Here is a 21,202-nt window from a genome sequence, read left to right as displayed (position 1 = left end):
TCAATTCTCAGACAAATTTTTTTGTGAGTATGCAAGAAATACACTTTTTGTCATTGTCAGACAGAACATTGACATTTTCTCCACCCTTACACAGGTATGACTGCACAAGAAAATGGAAAAACGATATAAAAAAAAGGGGGACAATTTAAAGGGGTGATATTACACGGCTGAAACGAATATTATCGTTTGTTTAGATGTAATGCAATGTGCACGATTTAAGGTTAAAAACGCTGTAGTTCCACCTACCGTGCATGTTTGTATCTCCTCTTTGCTCCGCCTCTCTGAAACGCGCTGATGTCTTAGAAAGCTCATCGCTCTGAAAAGCGAGGTGTCCTATGATTGGCCAGTTAACCAGTGATTGGTCAAATACTGCAAGCGTATGAGGGAAATGTAACGCTTCTTACCATATTTTGAACATCGGGTTCCAAAGCAATTGTATCGACAGGTAGGCCCACCTTACTTGCGTACACATTTGGGTGGTCTTAGTCAAATCATACCACGAACTGACGTAGATTTGTGGGGGTGTGGTTACAGGTTTCAGGCAGATCTGGGTGAGCATTCACTTTTAGATACAAAAAAGTATGTGCCTGCGTGCTTGTGTGCATATGTGTGTGTTTATGGGGGGGGGGGGGTGTGCGAGTTTGTGTACGTGTGAGTAGGCTGAGGGACGCAGGTGCACACACCCATCTGTACACTCTGTAGTTAAGGGGGCAGCTGCTGTGAATCAAATATCCCCCATGTCTGTGAAGCCTAACTCAGACTAATCACATGTACGTCAGAGCGGCCACACAGAGATGCTCTCACAAGGGACAGAATGAAAGGAGGAAGAGAAGGCTGGCAAGGGGAATGGAAAGAGAACATAATATAAGAGGATTAAGTCAGTGCTAAGACTTTATAATGAGCTGTCTTTAATGGATAAATGCCGAACCTATTTTTCAGTAGGCCTACTGCTCACGCTCAAAGTGAAAGCACACGTATGATAGACATAAATGATTCACACAAAAAACGATAAAAATGCACAGAATAAGGAATGAATGTCTACTGTGCTTTTAAGAATTGGAGTATGTCAGAGAGGAAAATATCAAATATTTCTAGAAGATGCACCCATCTAAACTTGAAAAGTACATTGTGGTGCATTACAACATTACCAAAGTGAAATGTCTATATGATATATAGACTTTCTTTCCGTGTATCATGTAGTACACAGACAGCTAAAGGTTCTAGCATGGCACTACTCAAATCAACCCTAAGTGCACAGCGGACGACACGAGGCTGATTGTTGATTTCAAGTGCTTGATCCTTCCAATACGTAAATTGAGGACATCCCATCGAAGAAAAAAGCATGTATGGCCTAATGTCAATTTGTAAAAGCCAGACAAATAAGATGTAATTACTGTAAGACGTTTGAAGAATGTTGATAATATTAATATTCATTAAAAATATATATACCAGAAACAGACCGGAAGTCAATTTCAGGCTAGTATTTGCGCTCAATCAATAAATTCATCCCATTTTGGGCTGGTATTTGTTTACCTCAAGTAGGGAATGGTGGAGAATGTGCGAGCAAAGCTTGTGATTATTTTTACATTTCGATGGTGGGCGCAATTGTGTTTAAATAAAGGCTCCTGGTCCGCTTTTGGTCCTCTACAGACCTGAATGGGTACCACCGTTGCTCGGTTACCAACATTCTTCAAAATATATCCTTAAGTGTTCTGCAGAAGAAAGAAAGTCAAACTGAGAAAATAATGAAAGAAATTTCATTTTGGGGTGAACTGTCCCTTTAAATCTTTGATTACTTCTAAAGTGACAATGTAATAATCTCATCATGTGGATAGAATGCAATGAGCCCTAATTTCCTGAAAGCGCATGAAATGTTTTCTCTGTCAAGAAATACGCATTTGCTGTGTATGATTTTCAAATGTCCAGTGAACAGACTTTTGCATTTCTATATTTTATAGAACTTTTCTGAGGGCGGTTGTTCTATTTTCATATTTTTATCATTTGAAAAATGTAAAGTTTAGACACACATGCTCTGAAGTCAAGTCTTTATTGTATATTTTCTGTGTTTAAAGGCTGAACTCTAATTGGCAGATAACATATTTGTGCTATGAGAGAAGGTTGTCTATGGTGAACTGCTCACTGTGACACGTTTACTCTATATATAAAACACTATTGATCTTTAAAATACCAGTCACCCATCATGCACACACAAAAAAATCTACATGACCATGTAAAATACATTAATAAAGCATAAGGATCACTGAAATAAAATTGTTTCACTATTCTCTTCACTTATCTTCAGAACACAGACATTATGGTACAGAATATACAGTTATAGCATATTATGAATAATTCCTCATGAGCCATGGCACCGTCCAATATCCCACCATATGGCTTGAAGAAACAACACTTAGTTTACATTTCCTTGGCATACTTATGTGTACAGCTTGTCATCCCTTTCAGAGAAAGATATTTGAACATGCACTTAAGGCTGTCATCCGTAACAGATTGTGCTTGTAGTAACAACAACTCAAAAACATATTTACTAGGCCTACCCAAGAACCTGCCACAGGAACAAATGTTCTGTATTACATTAACCAACTTAATTAGTATTGCATATACATATATGTCTTTTCACACACGCTGGATATCAGAATATAATAAGGTCATTTTTGAAAGCAGTTTAAAGGGATCCACCGTAATGTAAATTTTGGCCGATAACCGATAATTCTTATTAAACATTGGAAGCCTAACCGATATATTGGCTGATATACGGTATCTTAATATTAATATAAAACTCGCTAAGACTGAAACAAAGGGCAAAAAGTTGGACAACTGCTTTTATTTGAAAACATTTTCCCTTAAAAATCATATACCAAGCCTACTTTACATTACCGGTAGTTAACGATTCTTTAACCTTCAAGCTTTTCTGGTATATTTAATGAACAAATTATAGATGTTCTTCCAGGAAAATGTGTTCAATAGCCACATGTTTTACAGGTCTCCAGACAGAAAGCATTCAGACAGCAATCTGATTCAAGCAATATGCTTTTGTTTTTATAATTTTTTATAAAGTTTTTATAAATACTCTATCTACATACTGTACCTACATCAACAATGTTTTGCTAATAGAAGTAAGTGAATGATAAAGAAAGACTGTACTATACTGTATTTGAACTGCGAGCAGTGTGCAGGTGAAGTAGTTTAACCAGAGGAAATGATTTTAGATTTATAGGCTTTAATAAATCGGCATCAATTTTATTATCGGCCGATACCGATAACATTAAAAATGACCATTTATCAGTCGATACCGATATCGTCGATAATTTATTGTGCATCCCTAGTTTAAAGAAACAAACTGTTCTGACAAAACGCCCAGAGTATACTTACTGTATGCAAACAATTCCTAATAACCATAGTGGTGATAAAACATCAATAAATGTGTTATTTTTTTCTGTAATTTTCCATATACAAAATATTGCTTGGAAAGTCAATGAATTTTCTACGCAAATCGATCCGAGTTCATTTTTCGGAGTTTGGGGGGCAAGTGTCCATCCATTCGGCCTCCGCTTCCTGCCAATCTCTGAAGTTTCGGTGGGAGGTCCGCAACCGACTTGCTAATTGCCTCTAGTGTCATTTTAGTTGTCTGAGTAACCTGTCTCTCCTCCGAGATTCCAGGCACAGAACTGATGCGCTGAAGCTTAATGGGAAGTTCACCAAAGCTATATGTCATCTCGGATGTGGTAGAGCTCATTCTCAGGAGCTTTCTGGGCAGCCCGTCTCTGCCTGTCATCTTCTGGAGCTTTGTTGGTAATTTGATTGTGCTGTCTTGATCTTCAAGCAGTTCCATGCAGTCCAGGGAACTGTATCTCTCCCCACTATTGCACGCAGATGGGGCCATGAGCGGAGAGGACATGAGCAGGGCCTCATCTTGCTCCTTTGCGCTGTAGGGAGAAGTGGGAACTTCGAAGGTAGCGTGGAATTGAGAATAATCCACTTTAAAGAAGCCCTCTTCCAGAGATATAACTGGAAAGAAACGATGGCCCCAAAGCACCTCATCCTCCGTGAAAGATGTTCGCGCTTGACAAGTCATGCCTGTCGGAGAAGATGGTGAGAAAAAACATTTGATGAGTGTTTACTCAATGAGACAATTAAAGCATTGCACTTCTGCACACTAAATCTGAATTACTAATGGTCAAAATGCTCAATTGCAAAAATTATTAATTATTCCAGTCCTAGCAAGAATTTTTCGAGTGTTCATTAGCAATTGTAGTCATAGTGACATCTGCAGTATCCAGCTCGTTGACCTTTTGAAAGCTTTCTCCTTTTGCTATGTCCGACATCGCCCAAAGCACTCCCTATTGCATTTCTGTCAATGGGTCTTCTAAAAAATGTAACACTGAACATTAAAGCTAATCCTTGTCCAGGAAACCTCACTTGATAGCGAACTGCAAAAAGAAACTTTTCTGAAGCTGACTGATTTTAACTCAATCATTTATGATGACGCTTTTTCCATTGTACATGCATACAGTAGGCAAATCTCCCAAAACGTCTAAATAAGTGATGACTGTGTGACTATAATTGCTGGCAAAATATACAAATAATAATATTATAAATAAATCCTGGCTGTCCTAAAATTGTATTCAGAGCAATTTTAAATTGAAACAGACTTTTTAATAAGACCATAACTTGTAAAAATCATTCAAAACACATGTCATTTTCACAATATTGAATTAATTCTGAAAGGTGGGGGGGACAGGGGGCTGTGGTGGGTTTCCAAAATAAATTTTGCCTAGGGTCTCCAACTGTTTAGACTTAAACATGAGCTGTTTTTCTTTTCCTTGTTATTTCTTTCAGATGGAATATCGAACGGTTAAAACATGGACCTTAATGCAAACACACGAGCTGGAACCTAACATGAGATTTGATTATACCCACTACTTACATCCTTATTGATTAATGACAAGTTTTACATGGAAGCGACTGAATGTGCAGGTCCCTGTCTGTTTAAAATGAATAAACAAACATGAATGATAGCATATACAACAGAAATATTGATAACTATTGTTAAAAGGTTTATAAGAGCCATTTTGTGAATACTGTATGTTGTCTCCATCTAAAAAGAAGCAAAAAAGTGTCATCATTATTAGTCTTCTTTCTTTTTTTCAGTATTTGTGTTTGACAGAACAGAATGATGGAGAGGACAGAAAACTATAGGGATAAGAAAGGAGAATCAGATCGGCTAAGGACCTCAAGTTTAGATTAAACTTTACCATTTACTACATGAACATTCTACATATATAAAGAACATACTGTGAAAATGTACTCTTTGAAATCTATGTTATTGACTGTTTAAGAGATTAAAGATATGAAAATCATTTAATCATAAAATCAAATTAAATCAAACTTTGATGCTTGTTATCTCAGAATTTGATTATGGTTTATGATACCCTGCCTCAGGAACGTCATATGCCCATCCCTAAATTATGTTTTATTAACAAAGTTCGGGAGGAGCACGTGCAAATAATTAAGCAGCTGCAGGGCATCAGAAATCACGCAGCTGCCCGGCATTAGCAATCACATCACTTATCCTTCCAAACCAGAACGAGCTCTATAAATCGTGAAACCGCCTTACCTCCTTCACTCATAGATTTTTGCAGCATACAGCAGCATGTCTGAGATCGACAATTCTGAAATGGAAAACAACGACTTCTTTGCCGACCAGGGTCCCTCAGAAAACCCGACCGCTCACCAAAGCACCAGCACAGGACAAGAAGCTGTTACGGGTAAGACGACAGAGACACCAAGAGGCCGCCAGCCCTCCCGCACCGTCCGTCGCACCCCAAAACGACGATGCAACACGGCGTCATCTACTCCGCCATCCAGGGCATCAGCAGCTTCTTCCGCCTCTTCCTACACCTCGGCTCAACGCTCGATTCCTGAGATGAGGAAATGGAGCGTCGTAACCCTGAGACAGGCCCTAGAAAATGCAGACATCCCTTTCTCCAAGAAGGCAACAAAGGCGGAGATGTACCACCTATACACCTCCAGCCTGCCCGGAGTTCTAACAACCGCTCCGACATCAAAACTAAAAGCCGCTGACAAGACCCGCAGCACCACAATCCTCCAACACCAGGAATCATCTACTCCAACCGCGGCTAGGAAGAGGCGCCGTTCACCAAGCAAGCAAGGACGGCACTCGGCCAGCCTAAGCCACGCCCCGGACCACGCGGACACCAGCAACCAGCTGGCTGCAGGATCACCCGAGTCCAGCACCTCCGACGACTCCACGCCGGTCCATCACCACCACGGCGGCGCGAGCACGTGCCCGCCAGCAGCAACTCTCCCTACCCTATCCCACTATCCTCCGTCCCACTTTCCCTCTGGTCTCCGGCCTGCAGCCCCAATGCCTTCAGATACCGCGAGGTTGCCTCCGGCACAGACGCAGGCCCAAACCTTTTTCAATTTTCCTATTGCCACAGGCTCTCCAGCAGCCGCCCCCTTATTCCACAACACTCTATCCTACCCTAGCCACTGGCCTGCAGCCACACTGCCAATTGATAACGCGAGGCTGCCTCCGTTACAGGCACAGGCGCAGGTTCAAGCTTCCTCTCCATTTCCTATTGCCTCAGGCTCTGGAGCCGCCCAAAGCGTGATGCTGCATCCGTACGCGGCTCCAGCAGCCGCCCCTTTGTTCCCACACACCACATCCCGTGCCGCCTTCACCATTCACTCCACAACACCAATAGCCATCCCCCCGAACGCACCAGCCTGGGAACCTCCTCCCGTAGCCAGCAACATTACGGACCAGATATTAGCCGAAGTTCAGGCAGCTAGTTTCAGAAGCAGTCCAACACCCCACCCTAGTACCTCCCTATTCGTAACCAATATTCCCCTAGGCCACCCACTGAAGACCCTCCTTGACGTCTCTCTCAGCCACATCATCCTCTCAGTCTCCCCCAGGACCCTACAATCTTATCTCACAGCTTGGAAATGTTTCAAATCGTTCCACGCTAGATTCATCCTAACATTCCCAGACTTCTCAATGCTAGCCATCACCTCATTCATCTCCCACCTAAACACCTTAAAAAACCTCCAAGCCAGTTCCATTAAAGGATACCTAAGCGGATTACAATTTTTCCACAAACTCATTTTCGGATCACCTTCACCCCAAATAGCCAGCTCACAGACCTCCATGCTGATCAAAGGCATCCAAAGAGCACACCCCTCCCGCCCTGACCCCAGAAAAGCCATAACACTAGAAATACTAACTAAGTGCATAAACACTCTCCGCCAGGGCTACCACTCCACGCACACTGCCCGCACACTGGACGCCATGTTCATATTAGCTTTTTTCGGTTTCCTCAGATGTTCAGAACTCACTATCACATCCAAATTCAATCCAGACATCCACCCCACCATTTCAGGTCTCTCCGTAATGGATGACGACACAATATCTTACTTTATTAAACAGAGTAAGACAGACCAAACAAAGAGAGGCCATCTAATATACATATTTAATCTACCATCAGCTCTCCAACCATACCAAACCCTCCAAGCCTACCTCCAGCTCAGAAGCACACAAACCCTAATCCCCTCCGACCCTCTCTTCGTAGACGATTTCAACCGCCCCACCACGCGTTTCTGGTTCCAGAAACACCTCAAGCTAGTCTTGATCCAATCAGGCATCCCAGCCGATAACTTTTCCAGCCACTCCTTCAGAATCGGAGCAGCCACAACAGCGGCCCAAAAAGGACTCTCCCAGCACCAAATCCAAACACTCGGCCGCTGGTCTTCAGAAGCTTTCAAAAGCTACATTCGTTCCGATCGTTCCCACATTAAAGAAGCACACCGAACCCTCATCAACCAAAACCGTTAACCCCAGCCCGCCGGTAATCCCCCACACACACCAGCAGCTCACAGCCACAGCCTTTTCCTATTTTTCCACACTGCCGCAGCAGTGCTACCCCAGCAGGGGTCCCTATCCATATCTCACACTGCAGCAGCAGTGCTACCCACAGCAGGGGTCCTTTCCTATATTTCACACTGCAGCAGCAGTGCTTCCCCAGCAGGGGGGCTTTCACCTGCATTTCCCACCGCAACAGCAGAGACGCCCCAGCAGGGGCTTTTATCTCTATTTCACACTGCAGCAGCAGTGCCACCCCAGCAGGGGTCTTTACCTGTATTTCGCACCGCAGCAGTAGTGCCACCCCAGCAGGGGTCTTTATCTATATTTCACACTGCAGCAGCAGTGCTTCCCCAGCAGGGGCCTTCACCTGTATTTCCCACTGCAGCAGCAGTGACGCCCCAGGAGTGGTCTTTACCTATATTTCACACTGCAGCAGCAGTGCCACCCCAGGAGGGGTCTTTACCTGTATTTCCCACTGCAGCAGCAGCGCCACCCCAGCAGGGGTCTTTTTCTATATTTCACACTGCAGCAGCAGTGCTCCCCAGCAGGGGTTTCCATCTATATTTCCAACTGCAGCAGCAGGGCCACCCCAGCAGGGGTCTTTATCTACATTTCACACCGCAGCAGCAGTGCTTCCCCAGCAGGGGCCTTCACCTGTATTTCCCACTGCACCAGCAGTGACGCCCCAGCAGGGGCTTTTATTTCAACTGCAGCAGCAGTACCGCCTCAGCAGGGGCCTCTATCTCACACTGCCGCAGCAGTACAACCCCAGCAGGGGTCTTTACCTATATTTCACACTGCAGCAGCAGTGCTTCCCCAGCAGGGGCCTTCACCTGTATTTCCCACTGCACCAGCAGTGCCACCCCAGGAGGGGTCTTTACCTGTATTTCCCACTGCAGCAGCAGCGCCACCCCAGCAGGGGTCTTTTTCTATATTTCACACTGCAGCAGCAGTGCTCCCCAGCAGGGGTTTCCATCTATATTTCCAACTGCAGCAGCAGGGCCACCCCAGCAGGGGTCTTTATCTACATTTCACACCGCAGCAGCAGTGCTTCCCCAGCAGGGGCCTTCACCTGTATTTCCCACTGCACCAGCAGTGACGCCCCAGCAGGGGCTTTTATTTCAACTGCAGCAGCAGTACCGCCTCAGCAGGGGCCTCTATCTCACACTGCCGCAGCAGTACAACCCCAGCAGGGGTCTTTATCTATTTCACACTGCAGCAGCAGTGCTTCCCCAGCAGGGGCCTTCACCTGTATTTCCCACTGCACCAGCAGTGACGCCCCAGCAGGGGCTTTTATTTCACACTGCAGCAGCAGTACCGCCTCAGCAGGGGCCTCTATCTCACACTGCCGCAGCAGTACAACCCCAGCAGGGGTCTTTTATCTATATTTCACACTGCAGCAGCAGTGCTTCCCCAGCAGGGGCCTTCACCTGTATTTCCCACTGCACCAGCAGTGACGCCCCAGCAGGGGCTTTTTATTTCAACTGCAGCAGCAGTACCGCCTCAGCAGGGGCCTCTATCTCACACTGCCGCAGCAGTACAACCCCAGCAGGGGTCTTTATCTATCTCACACTGCCGCAGCAGTACAACCCCAGCAGGGGTCTTTATCTATCTCACACTGCCGCAGCAGTACAACCCCAGCAGGGGTCTTTATCTATTTGACACTGCAGCAGCAGTGCTTCCCCAGCAGGGGCCTTCACCTGTATTTCCCACTGCACCAGCAGTGACGCCCCAGCAGGGGCTTTTATTTCACACTGCAGCAGCAGTATCGCCTCAGCAGGGGCCTCTATCTCACACTGCCGCAGCAGTACCACCCCAGCAGGGGTCTCTATCTATATTTCACACTGCAGCAGCAGTGCTTCCCCAGCAGGGGCCTTCATCTGTATTTCCCACTGCACCAGCATTGACACCCCAGCAGGGGTTCTACCTATATTCCACACTGCAGCAGCAGCGCAACCCCAGCAGGGGTCTCTCATCTACATTTTCACACCGCAGCAGCAACGCCACCCCAGCAGGGGCCTTTATCCGTTGTTTACACTACCGCAGCAGTGCTACCCCAGCCGGGGCCCCTTTTATCTATATCTAAATCCGCCGCAGCAATGCCGCCCCGGCAGTAGCTTTCTACCGCCTCAGACGTAGCGTCGTCCCAGTAGGGGTTCCCATACACGTCGTTTAAACCGCAGCAGCAGCACCTTCCGCACAGGGGCCTCATCCACATTTCCAATGACCACACCAGTATCCGTACCGCACAGAAGCCCACAGAAATCAACCCCGCAGAGTCTCCAGCCGGGACCCTACTCAAAACGAAGGCCAGCAACTCACAGCTGTAAACCTTGCTAATTTTTGGGGGGGCAATAACGCCCAGCTTTGGCTGCTGTCCTGCACTAGTCGCATTTTTGGGGGAAAGCGCTCGGGGCACGGGCAAACAGAGACCAGAGCCCTCGCCCCGAACAAAGGGGGAGCGCTCCGGGGTCGGGAGAGAATGCCGACCCCGGAGCCCTCTCCCCGGACAGCACGCCAAATACGCATACTAAATTCTCAGCGTATCCACGCTGCCCCCCCCTTAATTATTTGCTAAGGTGAACTCGTGAAATGATGTTTTATTAACAAAGTTCGGGAGGAGCACGTGCAAATAATTAAGCAGCTGCAGGGCATCAGAAATCACGCAGCTGCCCGGCATTAGCAATCACATCACTTATCCTTCCAAACCAGAACGAGCTCTATAAATCGTGAAACCGCCTTACCTCCTTCACTCATAGATTTTTGCAGCATCCCACCTCCACCCCGACTCCTCACCATAAAAAACTATTTTCTACCCAAAAGGGGGGGAAAGCGCTCGGGGCACGGGCAAACAGAGACCAGAGCCCTCGCCCCGAACAAAGGGGGAGCACTCCGGGGTCGGGAGAGAATGCCGACCCCGGAGCCCTCTCCCCGGACAGCACGCCAAATACGCATACTAAATTCTCAGCGTATCCACGCTGCCCCCCCAATTATTATTTACTAAGGTGAACTCGTGAAATAGAGATAACGCCAGCTCGTGCTGAACATCCCCAACCAAGAGGAAAGATGGACCAATTGTCACATTAATGCTAAATTTACAATACTTAGTATTTAATGCCAAACTTACATTACATGACAGCACTCAGTTACATTATGCCATTACCATATTCACTGCTTAAAATGTTCCTCAGTTGTCTGATGTCAATCACAAAATTACACCTAATCAGTTTCAACAATTGAAATTTCCTATATCACAACTAATAAATTCTCCCTATTCATTCATAAACATTTACTCCGTAACTTTCAAACCAAGTCACTGAGCGCAGCTGTGACATGTCAGAGGAGACCAGGCCCTCCCGGCTGAGACTGGTTTCTCCAGAGGTTTTTTCTCCATTCACTTATGAATGGAGTTTGGGTTCCTCGCCACAGGGCTGTGTTTTCTTGCTCAACGGGAGACTGCTTTTATTAGATATTATTTACTAGAATGATCTTGCTTGTTCTTAACAAGTACACTGTGCTTAGTTTTACCTTTTTTGTGTTTTCTACTGTAAAGCTGTTTTGGAACAATCCAGATTGTGAAAAGTGCTGCTGTAACAAGCAAGGCGGGACTAGAAACGTGAGGGAACGATGCGTGGCCCGTGACGCGAGTGATAATGAGTGTCAGCTGCGCGTTGCACCTTCTTCCTATTCCTTGAACTTGTTACAGCAATATAAATAAAATTGAATTAAATAAGAATAAGAATAATTGCAACACGTAATTTTACAGAAATTTTCAGGGTTTTATTTACAAATTTACCACGTGTAATGTAAAAACTGTAAAATGCAACTTTTGGAAAACATAGTAAAAAACGTTACATATTTTTACAATAAAGTGGATTTGGAATGGATCCAAGAATGGATTTTACAAGATAAAACTGTTATTTCACAAATTATTTCTGGTGCCCCAGCTGCCAGAAAATTTCTTTTTTTTTACAGCAGTATTGTTCATTGATATTTTATGTTAACTAACGCATTAACTGATAAGTACAGTTAATGCATTAGTTAATGCAATACTTATTTAAAAGTTTTACCAATGACTTTTTCCTAAGCATGTTTCACTGTTATACATTTAAGTGTTAAATCCCATTTAAGCTGTGTTACATCCAATTTCAGTAAAAAAATTGACAATGCCTGTGCCAAAAACATCTGCCCTCTATAGAAGCTTATATAGAGTCAATATGATTCTCACAAGATCAGAAGTAAAAGCCCCTGTAATCTGCGATGCCCAGGCTGTCTTCAGTTAGCTCAGATGAATAGCAGTCTTCTTATTTTTTTATAAAGTACAAAATTGCTTTCTAAAGGAACTAACCTTAACTCATCAAAAATCATTTTATGCTTTCATGGCAGTTTCTGATAAATATTTCAAAGGAGTAATGCAGAAATGTGCTGTGGGACTATGCAAACCGAGTATTTATATGTTTTTATTATATGTTTGTGTGAAACTGTTAGCTCTTCTGATGTGTAATCTGTGCTCATCAAAAGCCAACACAAGACTGCTAAAAGAGAATAAAACATTAATGTCGGCCAATGGTGTAAATCTCTGTGAAACTTGCTTTCCTAAATTCTTTAAAATCTCTTCTTTTGTATTCAACAGTACAAAAGTCACAAAAGACACAATAATTGTTTCTACTGTAGTAGTCATTGATGTCTCAGAAATTGTGAACATTTTAGTTACACACAATCAACACCAAATGAAACGTGCTAATAATTAACACATTCTATTTGAGAGTGAACCAGGTGAATGTGATTATATATGTAGGGTGTGAATGTAGTGTGTTTCTATATTATAATACATAATAGCGTTTCCAGACCATAAAAAAATTATATAGGCAGATTGTACAATAACTGCCTGAGCATTCACAGATGGTGGGCTCATTACATCATTACTGTCTGTAATACCCCACGAGCCCATCCTGAACTCCATACAGAAGAAATCATTTAAACAACATGAGAACATCAGCTGCACTGCTGAACCAATTATTTCCATCTCTCTCTTTCACTCTCCCTCTTTTTCTCTCTGTGTGTGACATGTCCTAGTATTTTCCTCACCAAATATCGGAGGGTTCACATACTGCAGGTTTGTGTGACATTGCACACTCTTCAGCCCAGCCATGGCAACTCCCTTGAGACATAATTAAAACGTTTTTCACCAGAGAGTAAAAAACATACAAGCTATGCTCAGTTTTTTTAATCCATGTCATGTCATGTTTGCTCTTCAAAACAACAGAATAAAAGCGTGATCCATTCTAATAAAATAGTAACGCTCATGAGGCTCTTATGATTTAAATGCTGAGCTGTTGTTTCTATAAAATAACATTGACTTATTTTGCTGTCTGTGTACGTGTACTTTCCATTCTGATAACTGGTTTCGAAACAAACTTTCTGTGCCTTCCCTAAACCACTTCAGACCAGTTCTCAAGGTACAAACTAATATAATCTTATGTTTGTCTTTGATAAGATATCGAGGCTCTCCCTTCCTTAACCCCGTTGGCGGTAGAAGGTTTGGGTCACTGTCAGAAAAAAGGTTTTTGTCACTGGGGTGGCACCCTCAGGGGCGTGTTAACCTTTTTGGGGGCCCTAAGCAAAGTCAAGACCTGAGGCTCTCCACAAATTACCTAACTTTCTTTGTTTGAATTGCACAACAGTATTGAGTAAATAGAATTAATGAGTCATATATACATACAAATATTATCTTTATTTATTTTACGTTGAACCACATTACAGTACAACATTTTCTACAGTTTGTTATAAGAGTTAACCTTCTCAGTTTTGGGATGAAAAAGTGTCCTTTGTTTTATTCAGAATAATATATGCTTTTAGCTGCAGTATAAGAAAGCAAAAGGTGAAGGATTCTTCTTTTCATGCTTCTTTTCATAGCATTGTTTTGCTAAATTCGTAAAATGAGTATTAGATTTATTTGCTTTATTTGGTTTTTGAGCACCGCTTTGATACGCCCGCTTCATTCGTAGCTCTAGGGGGCCCCAAGCTTGCGGGGCCCTATGCATTTGCATGGTTTGCATAGTGGTTTACAATGCTAGTTGGTATCCTAAGGAACTATTTTGTACCTTTACACGTTTAAACAACATGATATAATGCTGTGCCATTTTGGGTACATTATTTCCCCTAATATTTAACTGGTAGACAACTGGTCCTTAAGGTACACAGAAGGTCCTTAGGGTACAATTATGTACTGTACCATTTTTATGTGCTGTACACCCGTTAATGAACAAAAAAAGTTCCTTTAAAAGAACATTATTTTATTTTTGTGCGTATTTCTATTTATTGTCATTTTGTATTAAAGCAACTGAAAAATGCATTTCTGAATCCAAGGGCTGTTTTTTAATTAATTATAAATATTTTACTTTTCCAAAGAGAATAAAAAGAAGCATGAACTAAAATTTGCATATATCCTCAAGTTCGACTGGAAAACTTATTCTGCAAACGGTATAATTTCTGCAAATGCTCACTCAAATAACAAAAAGAGTTGCTCTTCACCTCTTGACTTCTACATAGTTGTTCTAGTTTGTGTGGATTTATTGTAATGCTTCAGACCGTTGGAGAGATTCTGCATCCACAGACAAAATATTTTAAATCAGCGTGACAGGCACACAGATCTTAACTTGGAAGGTTTAGTTGATGTGTCAGTACTGTTCAGGAACATTTTGCTGAACTAAGGGCTCTCAAAATAAACTTTACTTTGCCTCAATAAAAGTTCTTAAGGAGTGATATGTGATGCCATTTTGCACAACACACACACACGCAAGCACACACACATGGCCAGAAAGGCATTATACTGATTTCAATGGCAGGTTACCAGAATTTGACTTTTTAAATGTTTCATATTGATTAGGAGGAGGAAAATTACCAATGACCAAACACTTATTCTTTAACTTCTTTAACAAAACTGATATGTTGAAACAAATATATGTGTATCTATTAAAGTAATTTAAGATATTTAGGCATACATTGAGATGTGTTTGAAGTTTTTTGTTCATTAGAAACATTTCAGTTAAGGATTTCCGATTAGGAAATGCACAGACAAAATCTTTTTTATACATTTGTGATTTGATTTCTTTTCAATAAAAATGATTGACAAAGAAATGTGGAGCATTTGAGAAATCATTTTAAAAGGGGACTTGTTCATGTCTAATTGATCTTAACTCATTTAAAAGTAATCGTGAAACTTTTATTGTGAGCTCAGTATCTGGAATTGTTCCATCCGTAGTACTTGGTACTGTATCCTTGTCTAGAGATATATATTGAGCAAGGCTGAAGTCCATGTTTCTGAAATTCTCGTAACTCACAACAGTAAAGGCTTGACACACACTATCTAATTTAATGTGTCAGTAGTTAACGGCCAGAACAACCACCCAAAGCCAGAGTTGACAGCACCACAGGGAAAAGCCACCAACTCTTTAAAATTCTTACTCTTGGTTGGACTTCTTTCTAAATATGCAACAAAATGTTTACAAAACATTAACATATTTTCTCTAGCTGTACCAGCATGTTTAATCTGCTAGAGGAGAACCGGTCCTCTCGGTTGAGCCTGGTTTCTCCGAAGGTGTTTTCGTTCTTTGCCACTGTCGCCTAAGGCTTGTTCACTGTGAGACTGATGATGTATTAAAACACATTTGTGACCCTGGACAACAAAACCAGTCTTATGTAGCACAGGAACATTTTTATAATTGCCAAAAATACAAGATAGGGATAAAAATTACTGATTTTTCTTTAATGCAAAAAATCATTAGGATATTAAGTAAAGATCATGTTCCATGAAGATATTTTATAAATTTCCTACTTTAAATGTATAAAAACATTTTTTAAAACTCAACTTTGTGAGTGGATGGCCTGCTGCAGTAACAACTTCAAGGGCGATTTTCTCAATATGTTGCTTTTTATGCACCCTAAGATTCCAGCTTTGTAAACAGTTGTTGTTCTGCCAGATAGTTTCCTCTCCTAACAAACCATATATCAATGTAACATATTTGTCCTATAGACACATTATTCCTCCACAGTTTGTAAGGTAAAATTAACATTTGAGGTTATTGTTGATCTATTCAAGGACTATTGACTTTGTTCTTTATTGTATACTGGAACGAGACTGTCTAACCAAACTATAATCATTTAGGATTCAACAATTAGTCAGAAAGCAATTTGTTCATGCATTTCACTAGCTACTGAAAAGTCATACCGAGGCACGTTATCAAAGACATTAATATTTAAAAATACCCCACAACAATGGCAGTGAATAAAGAGGGATGTTTCGCTCAATATGGCCTCTTTAGTGAACATTGACATGATTCTCTGGGTTGGGGCTCTTATGGGGCGCTTGCCAGCCTGTGCGCATGCACAGTGGATTAATTATCTTGATAGATATATAAAGCTTAAGTTATTTTCTCATGTTTACAGCAGTTTGGTCTGCAGTTTTCCCCACAGCAACTTATCCAAACTCAGACTGAATAAGGTGTAGATGTAGACCTCTTGACACTTCATCCACGAGCAGTCAGCACAGACATAACAGCAGCCAAGCTGTGACCTCTTTCGCTCCTCTGTGGAACCTCTGTCCTTCACTGTGGTCAGTACTGTCCGTCTTTAAAAAGTGCTTTGCACACTTTTTATGCTTTTAAAATAACGTGTTCAAAAGCAGCAGACAAACACAAATGAAAGGAGGGCTTTAAAGTAGGTTGCCATAGAAACAGTATTACAGCCACCAGAAGATTGGAGACTCTTGGGATTTAGCACTGCTTATCGGTTATTAAAGTTATATTATATTTGTATTCGGTTTGGTGACACTTGTTCAGGGAAACAACGCGCTTTTACATTTTTACCAGCCACAGGAAGCACAAATAAAGTGAAAAAAAGGTTGTAACATCAGAATGGTCAGATTTACTGTACGATCATTCCCAAAATATTCTGTTATTTCCATAACTGTATATTAATGTAAATGTAGGCACATGAAAAGCTTCAAAGGTTAAAAGTTCATACAGACATGAATTTTAATAGGATCCTGAGCGACTTATCAAGAAAAACATCAGCCACTTCATAAAGTTTCAGTCTTGTCACAGAGCCAAGTGAAAAATATTCATTATAACCATTAGGGATTCTAAATGAGCTCCAAACCGTTTTAACATTTTGGTTCTGTGGCATTCTGTGCTCTAGAAGTCATTTAAAGACTGTGTTGCAATAGTAAATGGTAGGGATGTGCCTGAATGTGTTATTCGGAATGGCACGGATTATGGTCTCAAAACATAATATTCAGAATATGCGTGCCCTGTTTATTCAGAAAAGCGGCGTTTGACTCACACATATCAGATGACACAAGGCACAGTCATTTACCAAAAGAGAAGGAGGGGAAGATGTCTTTTTTTGTGCTGTCTCAAGCTGCGGAATAACTGTAAACTGGGTTGTTTGTTATAATTACTATAAAAAAAATACTATCAATTACTCTCTCGGAGTATGTACGTTTTTCCCGCATAATTGAGTTTCAAATTAAAGACACATAAGCACCACAAAAAAATACAATTCAACTAAAAATCTTACTCTACTGTATTACATATATTCAAGGATTCTTATGCTTTGCAACAGCTTGCAAGATCCGTTCAAAAATGTACATCAAAATCATATAAATGATAAGTTCATGAGAAAAAATTGTGTCTAATTCATGATTCATCATTTTTGGATATATTCAGTTTATTTCAATTTGAGAATCCCGTTGAGAAAACTGTATAATTCCTTTGCGAATAGAATTGATTTGGTCCAGAAGTTCAGCCAAATATAACAGCACCAAGATGTAGCACTGACATAAAGATGAAACACTTCTAAGTGTTATTCTGCATTTCCTCACCAATGATACACACTGACATCAGATTACAGCTGTGCTGCGTTACCAATCAATAAAACACAATCGATCATGTGCACTTCAAGACCAATGAGATGCCGGTGCCGTTTATATATAGAAACACTTGTAAACAAGTTCTGGTGGTCTTCTATAGGAAACATTTGTTGTGCAGTTTATGTGTTAACCAATACATGCTTTACAAAGAAGAAGGGGTAACTTACCGGTTGTTTCGACTATACCCTCTAATATCACAACTATTTCAAACTGCTCTGTCTGCATAGATCTCTGCGAGAGCTCATAGAAAGGGCTCTTGGTGTCGATCACATGACAGATCGTGAGTGGTGACACCAGAAAGAGTTGATCGGCTCCGGTGCTGAAGCCCACGTCCAGCTCCAACTGATCCAGCGGGAGGAACTCGCCCTCGGGCGTCTGTCGGGACTGCAGGAGTGAGAAGATGAGATGTGCTTTACACACTGTATTGTAAAAAATGCATGAGGATGGACACTCGATCAGTATAAAATGTAATTCATGTTTAAAAAGTGTATAAATAATCAGTGCTGTTTTTATAGGAATTTAGCTTGTTTCTCATTCCTTCCAAATAACCCTTAAAAAGAATTAGACATTTTTATAATATATTTTTTAAATATTTTTATAATATATTTTTTTTAAATGTTCAGGCCTATGTGCCAGACAAGTCCTGAATTAGAATGGGGCATCAGTTCTTGTAATCTAGTTAACTTTTATATAGATAAACAGTTTTTGAAACATCAATGTAAAATGATTACTGGCTAAGTACTGAAACGAACAACAGAGGGCAGAATAACACCTCACAGCGGCTGATACACAATATAGTATAATTATTTAGATCTGTAATAATGATGACAAAGTGCTGTCTTTCAAAGCAGCTCCACAAACTAATTGCATGGCAAGTATGTGTTATGAAATATTTCAATGATTTATAAACGTAAAAAATAGACCCAATTTTAAAGCTCAATACAATGTACAATGCCGGCCAAAGGCTTATTCTTTCTAAATTTCCATTTGCGGTTGGTTCTTATTGTTGCCTTTCGTTATTATTCAGTCAAATTCACAAATTTTAAAACCATTTTTATGTGGTCTTATAATGTAAGAAACATGTTTTCATTATATTTTATTTATAAAAAAAGTTTAATTATATCTTTTCTCCTAAAACAAATAATATTTAGGCATACTTTCATATTGAAAGGTTGTTATTATCATGAGAAACATTTCTGTCAAGGGACCCTATACTTTTGAACAGAAAAAGAACTACAATTACATATTACATAAGTTACACTTATATACACTGTACACAAAAAGTTGCTTCAAAAGGTTCCATAAGAAAATGTAACATCTGAAGACCCTTACATTTCACAAAAGGGCGAAAAAAAGGTTCTTTAGATTATAAAAAAGTAAGAACTTTTGACTGAACCAAAAATGGTTATTTTATGGCATTGCTTTAAAGAACCTTTCAAGCACCTTTATTTTTAAGAGATTAAAATGTGCCCAAAGTGAGCAGCGAGGCTTACCTTGAGTAATTTACAGCGGATCTGAGCTGAGACCATGTGGCTGTTGCGCAGATTTCCAACCCTGAACATGAGTGTGAGTTTGCCGTCCCTCGTAGAGATGGCTGCATTTTCACTGAACATTAATGTCTCTGCTCTCTTCTTGGGCTGCGACATCTTAATAAACATACAGCCTATTAAAAAGGCGTCCACTATGGAGCCCAGGATGGATTGAAATAGGAAGAGAATGATCCCTTCTGGACATTTCTCAGTGATGTATCTGTGGCCATATCCTATGGTGGCCTCTGTCTCGATAAAGAAGAGAAACGCTGATGGAAAGTTGTATACGTTGGCCACACACGGTGTGTATTTCTCATCATGGGTTCTATTTAAGTCCCCTCTGATGTATGCGATGAGCCACCACAGTGAGGCCATGAATAACCAAGCCACTGTGTATGTGAGAACGAATATGAAAAGGTTCCAACGCCATTTGAGGTCTACTAAAGTTGTGAACAAGTCTGAGAGATATCTGCTCGTCTCTCCACCCAGGTTTCCATGCTGGACATTACAGCGGCCGTTCTTGTCAACAAAACGCTGTCGTTTCTTCCGTCTATCCTTCTGATGACTTGACGTCCTGGTAGTCACCACCTGATAGTCACCTCCTCCAAATTTCTTCCGAAGGGCAGACATTTTAGCCTGCACAGACAGCAGGAAAAACAAATCGATTTGGGATATTTTGAGAGTGCATTGACCATTGATTGCCTTTGGTCGGTTTCTTCTGATCTCTGGTAAAACGTTAACCCTAGTTTAAATTAGGATAGCTTAGATAAGTACATATTAGCTAATTATCAAATATCAGCAAATAACACCAATTCTTGTGACCAATCAAGTTAACATAGGCAAAATGAAAGTACAGAATAAAACAAGACATTGTTTTTAGGTAAAAGTACTTTTAAATGTTTCTGGTGGAAATTTCTCACTCGGTCCGGTCAACCACATCTCTCACAACATTCAAAAAAACAACTTAAAACCCATCTCTTCTGTGAATACTTGACAGACAAATGAGACACAAACTAACCCTCTCTCTTTCTATCAATAGGTAGTGGTCTAGCTTTTACTGAAACTAGTCACTTTGTATTTGCACCTATTGTATTATTTCTCCTGTATGACGCTTATTGCTCCCTGAACTCTCTGTAAATCGCTTTGGATAAAAGCGTCTGCTGAATGACTAAATGTAAATGTCAGTTGTGTAATGCATTTTTATGAAGTGAAATAATTAATAATTGATTAGGCAAAATACAATTTTTATTAGTCTTAAATCATTGTCATTATGTTTCAATTTTGAAGGCACTATACATTGTGTTAACATGCCCTTGGCAATAATAGTTTAACTATTCAAAACACTATTGATTTTGAAAAATAAACATTCACAGTACAGCAAATGTGTTTATACTAGCCCTAATCTCTGTTGTTTCCAAGAAACAAAAGCAAACTATTTGGAAAATTGTAAAAACACAACATTCTCTCCCTGCGAGGTATCATCGCATCAATTGCCCTGCCCTTTGTTTTTAAGTAAGAATTATTGTACGTGTGTTACGTGTGTTACCTTGATGGGACTGAAAGTAGAGATGCAGGAAAAACTCTCCACATGCGCTGTCCAGCCGCTCGGGTGCTGAAACACACAGTCGCTCTTTACTCATCTGCTCAGTTTCAGAAAATGGAGCTCAAAGTTGCGGATGATTTTGATCAGATTAGCGATCTGATCGCAGGTGAGCATCCCTCACTCTTGTGATTCGCGCATCAACTGATGGGGACTAAAATAGCCCCGATACGTTGCAACATCTGGCAGGATCTATCTGCCCAACAACGGAACAAATGCACTTTAAGAAAAGA

General features: G+C 41.2%; 1 protein-coding gene across 1 annotated transcript; it reads right to left on the bottom strand.

The window, feature by feature from the left end:
- Positions 1-3,502: 3,502 nt before the first annotated feature.
- Positions 3,503-21,150, bottom strand: kcnj3a (potassium inwardly rectifying channel subfamily J member 3a). The gene is made up of 4 exons (XM_056755060.1): positions 20,916-21,150; positions 19,334-20,005; positions 18,008-18,224; positions 3,503-4,095 (listed from the first exon to the last, which is right to left on the bottom strand). The coding sequence occupies exons 2-4, from the start codon at positions 19,997-19,999 to the stop codon at positions 3,503-3,505; spliced, it is 1,476 nt and encodes a 491-aa protein (XP_056611038.1). The 5' UTR covers positions 20,000-20,005; positions 20,916-21,150.
- Positions 21,151-21,202: the final 52 nt, after the last annotated feature.

The sequence above is a fragment of the Triplophysa dalaica genome, chromosome 8, assembly GCF_015846415.1.
Source record: "Triplophysa dalaica isolate WHDGS20190420 chromosome 8, ASM1584641v1, whole genome shotgun sequence".
In the NCBI taxonomy this organism is placed as follows: Eukaryota; Metazoa; Chordata; class Actinopteri; order Cypriniformes; family Nemacheilidae; genus Triplophysa; species Triplophysa dalaica.
This window is presented reverse-complemented; position numbering and strand designations above follow the sequence as displayed.

Excerpts from the sequence above, each read along its gene's own strand:
- kcnj3a (XM_056755060.1), bottom strand. The coding sequence starts at position 19,999 with ATGTCTGCCCTTCGGAAGAAATTTGGAGGAGGTGACTATCAGGTGGTG. Across the intron at positions 18,225-19,333 it reads TCCGCTGTAAATTACTCAAG|TCCCGACAGACGCCCGAGGG; the intron begins GTAAGCCTCGCT and ends TCACTCCTGCAG. Across the intron at positions 4,096-18,007 it reads GGGTATAGTCGAAACAACCG|GCATGACTTGTCAAGCGCGA; the intron begins GTAAGTTACCCC and ends CTTCTCCGACAG.